General features: G+C 43.5%; 1 protein-coding gene across 1 annotated transcript in view; it reads left to right on the top strand.

Moving 5' to 3' along the window:
- Positions 1-12,720, top strand: part of Shc4 (SHC adaptor protein 4) — a 92,988-nt gene that overhangs the window by 27,117 nt on the left and 53,151 nt on the right. The window contains exon 2 of the mRNA XM_028785005.1: positions 2,661-2,731. Within this exon, the coding sequence (XP_028640838.1) occupies positions 2,661-2,731 (71 nt within the window). The remainder of the gene's footprint in view (positions 1-2,660; positions 2,732-12,720) is intronic.

Genomic DNA, 12,720 nt, shown 5'->3' with positions numbered 1-12,720 from the left:
TCTCTTTCTTCCTCTCTTTTGCTGAGTACTCTTGGGTTCTGGACACGGTCCCAGGCCCTTCTTTGTACAGTGTTTACAGCCAAGGAAGAAGCAAGCAAATTGACAGATGAATCTGATCCATGGTGACATTAAAGAGGCAAAAGAGAGTTGTGCTCATGAGAAGCAGACGATGGCCTAAGGACATCCTCATCAATTAAAACCTGCAGGAGGAACAAGAATCAGACCTGTAGAGTGGAGAGAGATGAGTTAGTCAGGGAGAATGGCAAGTGGGAAGCCCTGCAATTGGGAAGAGTTGAGGACAAGGATGGGGGCCAACACATCAAAGTCTGGGAATGGGGCACTCAGTAAGGGAGCAAAGGTCTAGGCGTTGACAGTAGTGATTCTGTTTTGGTAATAGATGTGAGGAGATTTAAGCAGCAAGGGTAAGTTATTAATATATTATTTTTACTTTTTTATAAATCCCTATGTCAGAGCATGAACATGTAGCATCTGCCACATTTGTAGGCATGTACAGATAGATCAATGTATCATATTATCTTGAGTTAGTGATTTATAACTGTCAGGGAACACACCCACCTCATCACCAAGTAGGCATCCTGGAGAATTGGAAGTGTGGCCCAGTCCTGCTCCCTGACTTGTGTATAGACTCCATTCTTCCCCAGACTGGTGTGTAGGAGATGGGGTGAGTGAGTCAGGCTCTGGGGTGAGGAGGACAGTGAGGGCTATGTAGTCAGAGTGGCCTTTCCATCAGCCCCATTGTGGAGCATGGACTCCAGCATTCTCTACTGACCTTCCTATTTCTAGTAAGTCTAAAAGTCTGTCAGTCTCTGTCTCCAGACATTTCACTTCCCGACAGTGCCTGAGCCTTAGGGATTAAGAACTAAGCATATAGGATGTTTTTTGTGTCCGTATCAGACACTCCATGAGAAGCATGACTAGTGGGGTCTGGCTGAGAAGGTCTCTCCCACATCAGACTTACAGCAGCAATTGAACACAAAGCCAATTTTGGGCTGAGCCATCTATAGACTCCACTCAGAAATACTACAAAAAAAAAAAAAAATGGAATCTGAGGAGTGCCCCCTTCTCTTCCTATCACCAAGGGAGGCTGGATAGCTTCCGAAGGAGAGCAAAACAGGAAGCATCCAAGTTCTGTGGACCTGAGAGCCCTTTCATCCACACCACGTGGCATTCATAGTGTTCCAAGGCAATTTTCAGTGTTGCCTCTCCAGAGTCAATGGCTGCTCTGAGGATCCCACAGCCTCACCTGCAAAGACGCTTAGAAAGCTGTGACTGTGTCCTCCTCTTGTCCCTCCCTTTGCTTTGTCCTGCTTTATCCTCTTAGGGACACTGAATTCCTTTGTCAGCTGTCAGCCTGTTACTTCCTGGCTCTCCAACCAGTGTCTTGCAGTCAGTGGGTGCCAAAACAATTCCCAACCTTCTTTTCCTGGCCCTTCTGGCCGTGTTAATGACGTTCCTGGTTCCTCTGTGCCCTGGCTGCAAGAGACTGTTATCCTTGACTCACTCTACTTTGTACTATATGTAGCAGATTAAACTGCCAAGTGCTATCTAGGTCTTTCTGTGATGTCACTTGAATCTGTCTCCTCCTCATCGGTACCATCCCTCCTCTGAGTGGACCAGCATTACTTCCCTCTCTCAGGGAGCATCCTACTACACATTCTCACTGTTACCCGCCTTCACACTGACTCAAGCCTCTTTACCCTCATCCCTGATTTGGCTCCCTTTGCTTTAAAAGTCACAACTTCTTTTCCAGTACTCCCTGTTCAAGCTAAGCCTACCAAAGCCCTGTTTTTGGGGGTGTGCTTTTCTTTCTTTCTTTCTTTCTTTCTTTCTTTCTTTCTTTCTTTCTTTCTTTCCTTCTTTCCTCCTTTCCTCCTTTCCTCCTTTCTTTCTCTCCCTCTCTCCCCCTCTCTCCTTCCCTTCCTTCCTTTCCTTCCTTCTTTTCTTCCTCCTTCCTTCCTTTTTTTCTTTTTCTTTATTTCCTTCCTTTCTTTCTCTTTTCTTTTTTTTTCTTTTAACTACAGTGATCTTACAAAAGATGACAAGGCCTTCTTAATGTTACTAAATTCTGTCTTTTGTGCAATTACATGCTTGTTCCGGCACTTAGGAGATTGGAGAGTCCTGTGTTATTAGTTTCCTGTTTATTTTTGCTTCCTCTGACATTTGTACAGTTATGCCTACTAAGCGTTGTCCTAAAAGCTTTCCATATGTGAAACAATTTAGCTCTCACAGCAATGCTAATTGAATTTTCATTTTTACCAAGGACAAAAACCAATGTGGAAAAGTTTGGTCACTAGCTCGGACTTTAAAGTGAAGATGTGGCAAGGCTAGTATGTGAGTCTGCACCATACACAGTGTGAAGATCTCAGATCCACACTCCCAACCTCTGAGCCTAGGATCATTCCTGTCATCTGCATTCCCAACGCCTGAGTTTGTATTTAGTTTGTAGTAAGCTGCTGTTTTTATAGCCAAAGGGATGTATGTGCACATTGGTGTTCAGAGATACGGACACATGTGATATGCTCACACGTAGCTGCTCTCTGGAGCCAACATGGATGTTGCCCAGGAAGTCACTGTGCAGCTCAAAGGGGCTGCTTCTGTATCTTCTATATCTGTGACCTACTTCTTTATTTTTTTTCTAGTACATGGGCTGCATTGAAGTGCTGCAATCAATGAGGTCCCTGGATTTTGGAATGAGAACACAAGTTACAAGGTAAGAGATTAAAACTGGAGGGCCTTTAAGGGGCTTCAGTTTAAAGTCTACCGCTGGTCTCTTATGAAGTCTGCAAAGTCACCAGTGTGACTAGAGGGGAGGGATGCCCCACTGACCTTGACGAATGGCTTTATCTCCTTGCGCAAAAGCTTCAGACATGTGTAGGAAAGTATTGGTGTTATATATGAAGACTTACAAAGTGGTTTGTGGTTCAGTCTACAGAAATAACCATTTTTTTCATGTACCAAAGTGTTTAAAGGTGTGCCTAGAATTAAGGCATTAAGTGTCTCCAACACATCAGTGAGATCTCACAAAATAAGACCATGCAAGAACTTTCAACATCATCCAGGCCAGGCTACCCTGTTCATCTAGGCTCTGACACAAGAACCTGTCTGTGTAGCCCCTCCCCACCCCCTTTTGTACAATGACGTGGGTGGACCTCTACACAGAATCACTCCATGTAGTTTAGTTTAAGAAACCAGAGTCCTTGTAATGTTGGACTCAAGTCTGGAACACCAGTACAAGGCGTGCTTTGTTGTTAGGGTTAACTTTAAAACAAGGAGAGCTAAGTGACACCAGCTGCCGGGAAAGCTGTGCGGGGAGGGAGATGAGGTGAGGGAGGGAATGGATTGATAGACGGTTCAGGATGAGGGTTCAGCATCTGTTGGACAGGATGCCAAGTGTACCTCAGAGGCTTGCCACAGCTCCCATCTGGATCTGTGACTGTGAGCCTCCTATTTAAAGGTGAATGTTACATTATCGAGAAGGAATAACCTTTCCTGATGCTCACCCCATGCAGTTCTAGACACAGAAAGGTCCTGTTATCCTGAAGCCTAAGGAAAAAGACCTCCCCATCTAGGAGACTTGTAGAATACAATAATGTGTTAATTCCTGTGCTGTGGTTTAAAAAAAAACTTTATCTCAAAATATTCTTAGGTTATTCAGACCCAAATAGGTTTTTGATATAACAAAATGACCCATATATTCCCAGGCTTCCAGGAAATGCAGTGGAGGGCATGTAGACAGGCTCTGTCTTAGGAAGCATTCAATTCTGCCTTTCCAAATTTCTCCTCACCCATCATTGGTATCCCATTTAGAACCATGCTTAGTGATCGTAGCTGCACAAATGTCACAGGAAGTAAAGAGAAAAAAAAAGGAGCTGAAAGTAGAGATGTCCAGTCTCTCAAGTGCTGTAACAAACAAGCATACAACAGCACAGAACACAGAAACAAGCATACAACAGCACAGAACACAGAAACAAGCATCCAACAGCACAGAACACAGAAACAAAACAAGCATACCACAGCACAGAACACAGAAACAAACATACAACAGCACAGAACACAGAAACAAAACAAGCATACCACAGCACAGAACACAGAAACAAGCATACAACAGCACAGAACACAGAAACAAAACAAGCACACAACAGCACAGAACACAGAAACAAGCATACAACAGCACAGAACACAGAAACAAGCATACAACAGCACAGAACACAGAAGTTAGTGGCATCAGGCGAGATCTTATCATCTTTTGTGAGATGCCAAGCAAATGACAAATAATTATGTTCATGACACCTACCTTAGTCCCTGAACCACAGAAGAGGCTTGGTGGATATTCGTTGACTAAATGTGTGCTCCTGCCTGGCTGCAGTTCCAGTGTCCAGGAGAGGTAGTTTCAGAATTTCCCCTTGTTCATACCTTGCTTTTCACATTCCTATGTCCTTTGGGCCATCCTCTAAATGACATAGATTCTAGACTACTTTCTTTTTTTAAAAAAAAAAATTTATTTATTTATTATATATGAATACACTGTAGCTGTCTTCAGACACACCAGAAGAGGGCATCAAATCTCATTACAGATGGTTGTGAGCCACCATGTGGTTGCTGGGATTTGAACTCAGGACCTCTGGAAGTTCAGTCAGTGCTCTTAACCACTGAGCCATCTCTCCAGCCCCTCTAGACTACTTTCTACCCAGTTAACCTATTTAGGCTTCATTTAGAGGACCTGGCACCTGAGAAACCCTTCCTGTAATCATTCCTACAGCTGCCAGAATTAATGCTCTTTTCAAAGAGATACAGGGAGCTACCCGCCCCTTCTTCCACGTGAAAATACAACAAGGGGTTCTGTTCTATGAAAGGAGACATTGCCAAACACTGAGTCAGCTGGTGCCTTCACCTTGGACTTCCCAGCTCCCAAGACCTAAAGAAGTATCTTCTGACGAGAAATTCATAAATTTCTCAGTTTCGGTATTTGTTATGGAAGCAGGAGCCCCAGGTGGGGACAGAAAGAACTTGATTTCTGTTCACCTGTGTGTTTATACCCAGACTCCTTGCTTCCCTGGGGTATTTGTAAAGAGCCTACTTAGTGCTTGAAACTGCTTAAGCATTATGGGTCCCGTGCGAGTAAGACGGGGGCCTGCTCATGCAGAGCTTAACATTTGAGGTGGGAACCAGACGATTCAAGGGATGTAACTACACAGTGTGCTTGCGGGTTACAACTGGTTCTGTTGCTCTAACCATAGGGCTTAGGAGATCGACCTGTAAGCAGAGCGCTTCCAAACGTTATTGTTTCTAGTTATACAGATACTGAATAGTTATTAGAACATTAAGAAACACATGAAAGGAAAGACAGCTTAGAATTCCACCCAGGTGATATCTGTCATTTTGTGTTCAGAATATCTTTCCAAGCCTTTTCTTCTACACATGAGATTACAGAAATATAAATATATTATGTAATATCTCTACCACACTAAAATTTTTCCTAGAGTTCCAATTTTTTTATTGTAGTTAAATATATAAAACAAATGCACTATTTTAGCTGTTTTTTTTTTTTTTTAGTTCAGGAAATGTATCTTGATTCACCCTGCTGTATAATCATCACCAGCATCCACCCCCAGAATGTATTCATCTCCTCAGACCAACATCCTGTACCCATTAAACACTAACTCCCGGCTGGCTTCCTCTCAACTCCCACAGTCTCTGCCAACTACTTCTCTGTTTTCTGTCTCTGTCGTCTTGACTAGTTCAAATAGTTTAAATGTTTGAAAAGTTTTTGATTTGTATTGGTAATGTACCCTGAATAGTATAGTTTATATTCTTACTTACTAGTCAATCATTACTTAAAGCACACACACACACACACACACACACACACACACACATTCTAAGAGCTGGTTCCTATTCGGTCTAATAGGTATAAGACCCTGAATTTGATTCCCAGCACTACCAAAACAAATAGACAGACAGACAGACAGACAGGCAGACAGACAAACCAAAGTGAAAGAAAGAAAGCATCACCATCATCATCACCACTACCAACAACAAACCTGATAATCCCAGCACTGGAGAGGCAATCTAGTCTCTGTGAATTGAAGGCTAGCCTGGTCTACATGGTGAGACCCTGTGTCAAAAAAAAAAAAGTTTGAAAAATATTTTTATATTTTCCTCCAGAAGAGCTCACATTTTGCTGAAAATAATGCCAACATTTTTGAGAAATTTCTCTGAAAATGCAGGTCGTGTTGAGATATTCTTCATGTGGATATGAGCTTGGGAATTAGCATACAGTAATAGACTTACCCAGTGTATCGCTTGCATGGGAATATTTTATCTGAGTCCAGAATCTTTCTGTTAGGTCCCTTGCTCCCATGGACATTAGACTCATCCAGTCAGTCAAATGGGCATCTTGAAGTCCTGTTGAGCCCCTGAACCAGTCAGTGGTTTATTCCTCTCATAAGATTAGAATAAGAAATTGGCTCCTCTTGTCTGTAGCATCAACCCCCTCTTTGGCTCTTGAGGGCTTACTCTTCTCTTTTCTTCTTTATTTTTTGCCTTCTTTTCTTGTTTTTCTTTGTCTTGATGTCTGTGTCTGTGTCTCATGTGCAACACCTTGTGCTAGTGGAGGAACTCAGATCCCTTGGGACTGGAGATACAGATAGTTGTGAACTACCATGTAGGTGCTTGGAATAGAACCAGAGTCCTGTGAAAGAGCAGCCATTGTCCTTAACCACTGAGCCATCTCTCCATTCTCTCTCTCCTAATTCTTATCCTGGGGCCTCCAGCCCTGATGCTGGCCCAGATCTTAGTTGTTAGAAAGAGAAGATTCACAAGAAAAGGTAAGGAAGCTAGCATTTCCTGCTGGTACAGAGAAACAAGATTATTAAGGATCAAAAGCACACAGTCACATTTGTCTTCCAAATACCTGGAAATCAGAAAGAAATGGAAAGGAGAGAAGGGGAAACTGAAAAGCATGTGGCAGATGGTCTGACCATTTGATCTCCTCCACAAAAATGCCTTCCTTGGGAAAACAAAACAAACAACAACAACAACGACAACAAAAAAACAGTTAAACGAAAGACCTCAGTTTGCCCTAGATTGAAAAACACTAAGACAAATCAGAAATTGTGTCATTATTAGTACTTGAAGTCCAGATTCTTCCCCTGGATTAACTATCCACATAATGACAAAAGAACCAGCCTTCATTTTCCTCAGGGTGCCTCGTCGTCCAGGTCTGGTTGAAAACCTGCCTGGCAGTGAAGGTTCAGATGCACCAGGGTAAACCCAAGAGGCAGATCTGGGGACAAAGCTTGGCTTTCATCCTGAAGATCAGAACTTGATAGTTTGAGTATAAGGGAAGTTGCAGAGGCTATGTGTCTTAGTTACTGTGCTATTGATGTGAAGAAATATCATGACCATGAACTTATTACAAAAGGAAGGATTTGATTGGGGGCTTGCTTAGAGTTTCAGAGTCCATGGCCATCATGACAGGGAGCAAGACAGTAAGCAGAAAGGAACAATGGCTGAGGTCTCACATCTTACCCTCAATTTATACCTCAGGGAGAATGAGACTGGGCCTGGTGTGAGCTTTTGAAACCTCAAAGCCAGCCTCCAGTGACACACTTCCTCCAACAAGGCCACATCTTCCAATCCTTTCTAAACAGTTCTACTAACTATGGACCAAACATTCAAATATATGAGCCCATGGGGGTCATTCTCATTCAAACTACCAATCCACATTTGGTTCACCATCATGGAACATAATAATCCCAAGGCCCCAAGGTGAAAGGCCTCTACCCCTGTGTGTCATGGCCCTTTCCCTCCATGCATTTATAATTCATATTTGAGAATGTGACCAGCTATGCTAAGCCAACAGCACAGGATTCGCCTACTTTGTTGCTCAAGGGGCAGCTAGGAGGTAATGGCTCACAGTGAAGAGCACCAATTACAGAGAGTTCTCTGAGAGAAATGGAGAGCTGCCATTTTATAGTTCTAGAACAGTGAGTCTGCAAGTTCGACTTGCTGTCTTGAAAACTTTGATGCTTTGACTTCAGTCCTTCAGAAACAACTTCTGTGTGAATTTTGCTGTGGATTTAACCCCTGGATCTGGGCAAACAAAGTGTGGGTTTAGCCACTGAGGCCCATGGAAAGCTCCCTGAGTTCCTATTTGGACCTATTAAGGCGCTTTGTTATCTACTATCCTTGGGTTTGAGGGCTCTCCCTTAGTGTGGGGCCACCCATATGGTACATAGATGTCTTAGTTGCTATTTTATTGTTGTGAAGAGACAGGATGGGCAAGGAAACTTATAAAAGAAGACAATTAATTGGGGGCTTGCATACAGTTTCAGAAGATTAGCCCATGACCATGGCAGGGAGCATGGCACCAGGCAGACAGCCATGATGCTGGAGCAGTAGCTGACAGCTTGAGTTTGATCCTCAAGTTGGAGGCAGAGAGTGAGACACCGGGCCTAGTATGAGCTTTTGAAACCTCAGAGCCCACCCTCAGTGACTCACCTCCTCCAACAAGACTACACCTCCTAATCCTGCCAAAGAGTTCCACCAACTAGGGACCGAGCATTCAAATGTATGAGCCAATGGCGGCCATGCTCGTTTTAGCTATCAGTAAATATTGATTGCTTTTTGATACTGTGACTGTGAGCTCACTCTAAAACATCTTTATAAGGTTTGTAGGTCTGCAGCCAAGAGTATTTACTGTTCTTTTCTCATCCCAACTAAAGAGAGTAGCCTTAGACACACATTCTCTGTCATTCAGGCTAGTCTTGAACTCAGAGACCTGCCTGCCTCTGACTTCCAAGTGCTGGTATTAAAGGCATGAGCTACCACCATCTGTCCACATAAAAGGGTTTGTTAGAAACGGAAAGTTGGAGCATGCCCCTGGAAATTTTGACTCCGGCCTTTGTAGGTCTAAGGTCCTGGGTGACACTGTACTACTGGTTTGGGGACCATTCTTTGAGACTCAGATGCAAAGGATGCTGCCTATTCGGTGATTTGAAAATGAGGTCACCAGTTAGATTGTATGTCACATAGAAAACCCTTATTTTTTAACAGATGTGGTATAGCTTAATGAAGGTTAGTTGATGCTAAAGCCCATCCTTCCCCCCAAAAGTTTCCTTCTCTGTCAATCCACAAAACAAACAAACAACAGAATGAGAAATGCAAACATGGCTCCGTGATTAAGAACACTTGTTTCTCAAGTAAAGGACATGGATTTGGCTCCCAGCATCCATACAGGTCACTGTCACCACATAACCACTCATAATTCTAGTTCCAGGGAATACAGCATTCTGTTCTGACTTTTGTCAGCTAAAGTCAACCTCCTGCCTGATTTTTATCTTGTCACCTTGTCAGCCCAGAGTGCCTCGAATACTTTTAACTAGCTTAAAAGAAATCAAAAGAAAAGTATTTTGTGCTATGTAGAAATTAAATTTAAATAGCAGTGTCCATGAGTGCTGTTGGCATTGCAACCATGCCTGTTTGTTTACATGTTGTTTGTGCCTTTATACACTTTGTATATTGCTTATGGCTTTACTAAAGCCATACTAGCAGAATTGTGACAGACTGTATGGCTTTGAGAAGCCTAAAATACTTACCATCTAGACTTTTTCAGAAAAGATTTGTAGACTGCTGCTCTTGAACACTGCTCAGCTAAGGCTCAGTTAGAAGTACTTACAAGAAGGTTGGAAACTTGTAGACCCATACTACAGAAACTTAGGCAGGAACATTAGGAATTCAAGTTTATCCTCAGCTATAGCAAGTTTGAACGCAGCCTTGGCTCCTTAAGACCCTGTCCAGATACAAAGAATCAAACAAAAACCCTCACAGGATCTAAGGTCTAGCCTGCACTAACTAAATGAGAATGCCAGAAGTTGAGATGTCTGCAATGTATGCTAACACTTTCTGGTGTTTCTGCTCTGCGCAGCCAAGGCTGGGAGCCTGCAAGCATTTGGAGGGGCAGATGAAGGCCTCTCTGCCCCTAGGATGCTGGGTAAAAGAGAGAATTCAGGTCATTGTCACCATCTGTGTGTGACAGGGTGATGAGACCAAAAAGGTTCAGACCTAAAAAAAAATCCCTCTCCCTGAGCAGGCTGGGGAAAGCAAGATGGAGAACCATGCCAAGTATCTGTCCTAGATTACAGGGTAACTGAGGTGAAAACAAATGTTCTCCACAATGGACTATCATTAAATATACAGACAGTACAGCCCTCCCTACCCCAGCCTCTGGACAGGTGTCCTAATTCCTTCATACCCACAAACACTGCCATTTGGTCAAAACTGGAGGGCAAGACAGTCACCCTGTGCATGTGGCCAAGGAAAGGTTTCATCAGCCGGGCCATGAGATGTACTTTGAAGCCACTTGCACAGCTTTTTAAGCTGCAGATTGCTAGGCCCCAGCCCAGATGTGCAAAGCCAGTGTCTCTAAGAATAGCTCCTGACATCTGCACTTGAACCAGCGACCAGTGGGCTACTCAGCCCTTCTCAGCTCAGTCTTGGCTATGGTATGAACTCTTAGCAGATCTGCAGATCAAGATTGTTCTCCACCCTTCACTGTTGTGGACTTCACTAGCCAGACCAGTCAGCGACTCCTCGCAGGGCTAACGTACACGTTGAAATGATGGCACTCCCACATGACGTCCACATGACACGAACATGATATCCATGGCAGATATGCCAACTGTGCTCAGGAGAGCTCATTCTTTGAAAGGGAAGATGTTAACAGAAGCTATGCATCCATTCCATCAGTTAGTATCTCTAAATATTCAGACATCTCTATGCATAGCTGTTCAAAGTGAGATTAATCGGGGCCAACTCTTCTTTGAAGATAGGCCGAATTTTTAGAAGCACATACTCATCATTTATAATGAATTGGGATAAACGAAGTGGCTGGCTGAATTAACTGACCTTACTTTTAAAAAATAAGCTCTTGCCTTCCTCCCTTTCTGCAGAGCTAGGAACCAAATCTGTGCCTCCTACATGCAAGGCCAGTACTTTGACACCCAAAACACCTAGAGCCCAGGAAATGTGCTGCTGACAGCCACACAGCAAGTCAACGCAACCTTTAACTCCAAAACCCAAAGATTTATAATACTTTACATATTTTATGTACAGCAGACTTGTTTAAAGGAAGCCCAGGATATCCCAAAGTAAAGGAAAACTCTTGGATTGACAATTTTTTGTTTGAACAAGTCCTATTTCTTTATCGCCATGTTCACAAGGTTTAACCATTTGCAAACCACGTGAGCCACCAGTCTGTGGGTATGTGTTCAAATATTGAATCACACGTCTCTCTTACAAGAAATCATGGTGAAGGGGTGCCGGAAATCATAGGTATTCTATCAGTTTGAGAGACTTGGGGAAACATGTTAGGATAGAATAATTTTCCACCGAGTTCTAGTGTGATTCATGGGTGTATATTTGCATCGGAGCCTAAAGAAAGCCCAGAGTAGAAAGAGCAACCCATGTACAATGAGCTGGGTCAGGTTGCCAAAGAGCTTTGGGGTCAGATTTTAAGCATAATTCAATTTAAGCAGACAGAATGGGGTGATAAGTCACTGTAAGTAAATGCTAGGCACACTGAAAGGCTTTATTTGACTGTGCAGAGACCAGAGAGGCCAGCTTCTAAAGTGAAAGGGTGTATTTTAAGAGCTGGGTACCTTCCTTGGGCACTGGCGATGCCCGTTGATAACAGCTCAGAGGGAGTGTGAAGCCTTTCACTGTTTCCCCAGTCTGTGGCCCTGACTGCAGTCATTGTGTTCTTATCGCGTGAAGGCGAGCTCCGGTCTAAAGTGTCCTGTCTGAGGGCTTTTCACGGCCAGTCTTTCTTTTTACCAAGCTGAACAAAAATGAACGAACACATAAGTCACCAAGTCTTGATGTTTTGTAAGAAAAGATTTCCCCAGGACGATCCCTATAGCTTAAGGAGGCACGGATGCGAGCATCATCGCATGAAGTCTGTGAAGTCTGTCGCCGCTGTAGGGAGACAGCCAGTCATTGTTTAGGGATCCACGCAGGCAAGCAAAGGCAGGGAATGCCCCTGGGAATTACAGGCAATTCTATTTCTCTTAAGAATTTTTGACAATAATCTGGAAAGCCTCTTTCTATGATTGAAATTTGAGTCTCATGTCTCTTCGCCTAAACAAAACTGAGGTGCGTAGGGACGAGTAGACAGTCTACGTCTCTCTACAGGGGAAGGTGAAGAACCTTGATTCCTACTGGACTTGTTACCTGGGTTTCCCATACTAATGGATTTCTTATTTACTGAAAAAGTGCATTTTCACTAGGCAAAAGCTTTGCTCGGTGGCACCTCCCCCACAGAACGTGCGGCAGTATCTGGGACTATGCTGCTGTCTCCCAAACTTGAAAGGCAGGCAGGGAAACTGCTAGGCAACAGGAGGACAACTGTTTAAGGGCTAAAGACATAGGAAAAAACTAACTGAAATCCTGCAGTGGTCAGGGTCTGTAAAGAAAGATGGCTTTGTTTGGATGATTAGTTAGGACTTTGCGGAGATAGGCAAAATTTCTTTTTTTTTTTTGTCTCCTGCGTGGGCGGGGTTTTGCAGCCTCAACAGTAAACTTTCAGCTGTGTGCTCTTTTGCTTACATCAGGCTACTCCGTCTTTCCCTCTCACGTGGAGAGTAAATGAACAAAGTGACCACTGTTGATGCTGTGGTCAGAATCAGGCTCTCTCTCTCT

This window comes from Grammomys surdaster, unplaced genomic scaffold (assembly GCF_004785775.1).
Source record: "Grammomys surdaster isolate TR1022 unplaced genomic scaffold, NIH_TR_1.0 125049, whole genome shotgun sequence".
Classification (NCBI taxonomy): domain Eukaryota; kingdom Metazoa; phylum Chordata; class Mammalia; order Rodentia; family Muridae; genus Grammomys; species Grammomys surdaster.
Note: the sequence above shows the minus strand (reverse complement) of the source record. Positions and strands in the feature narration are given on the sequence as shown.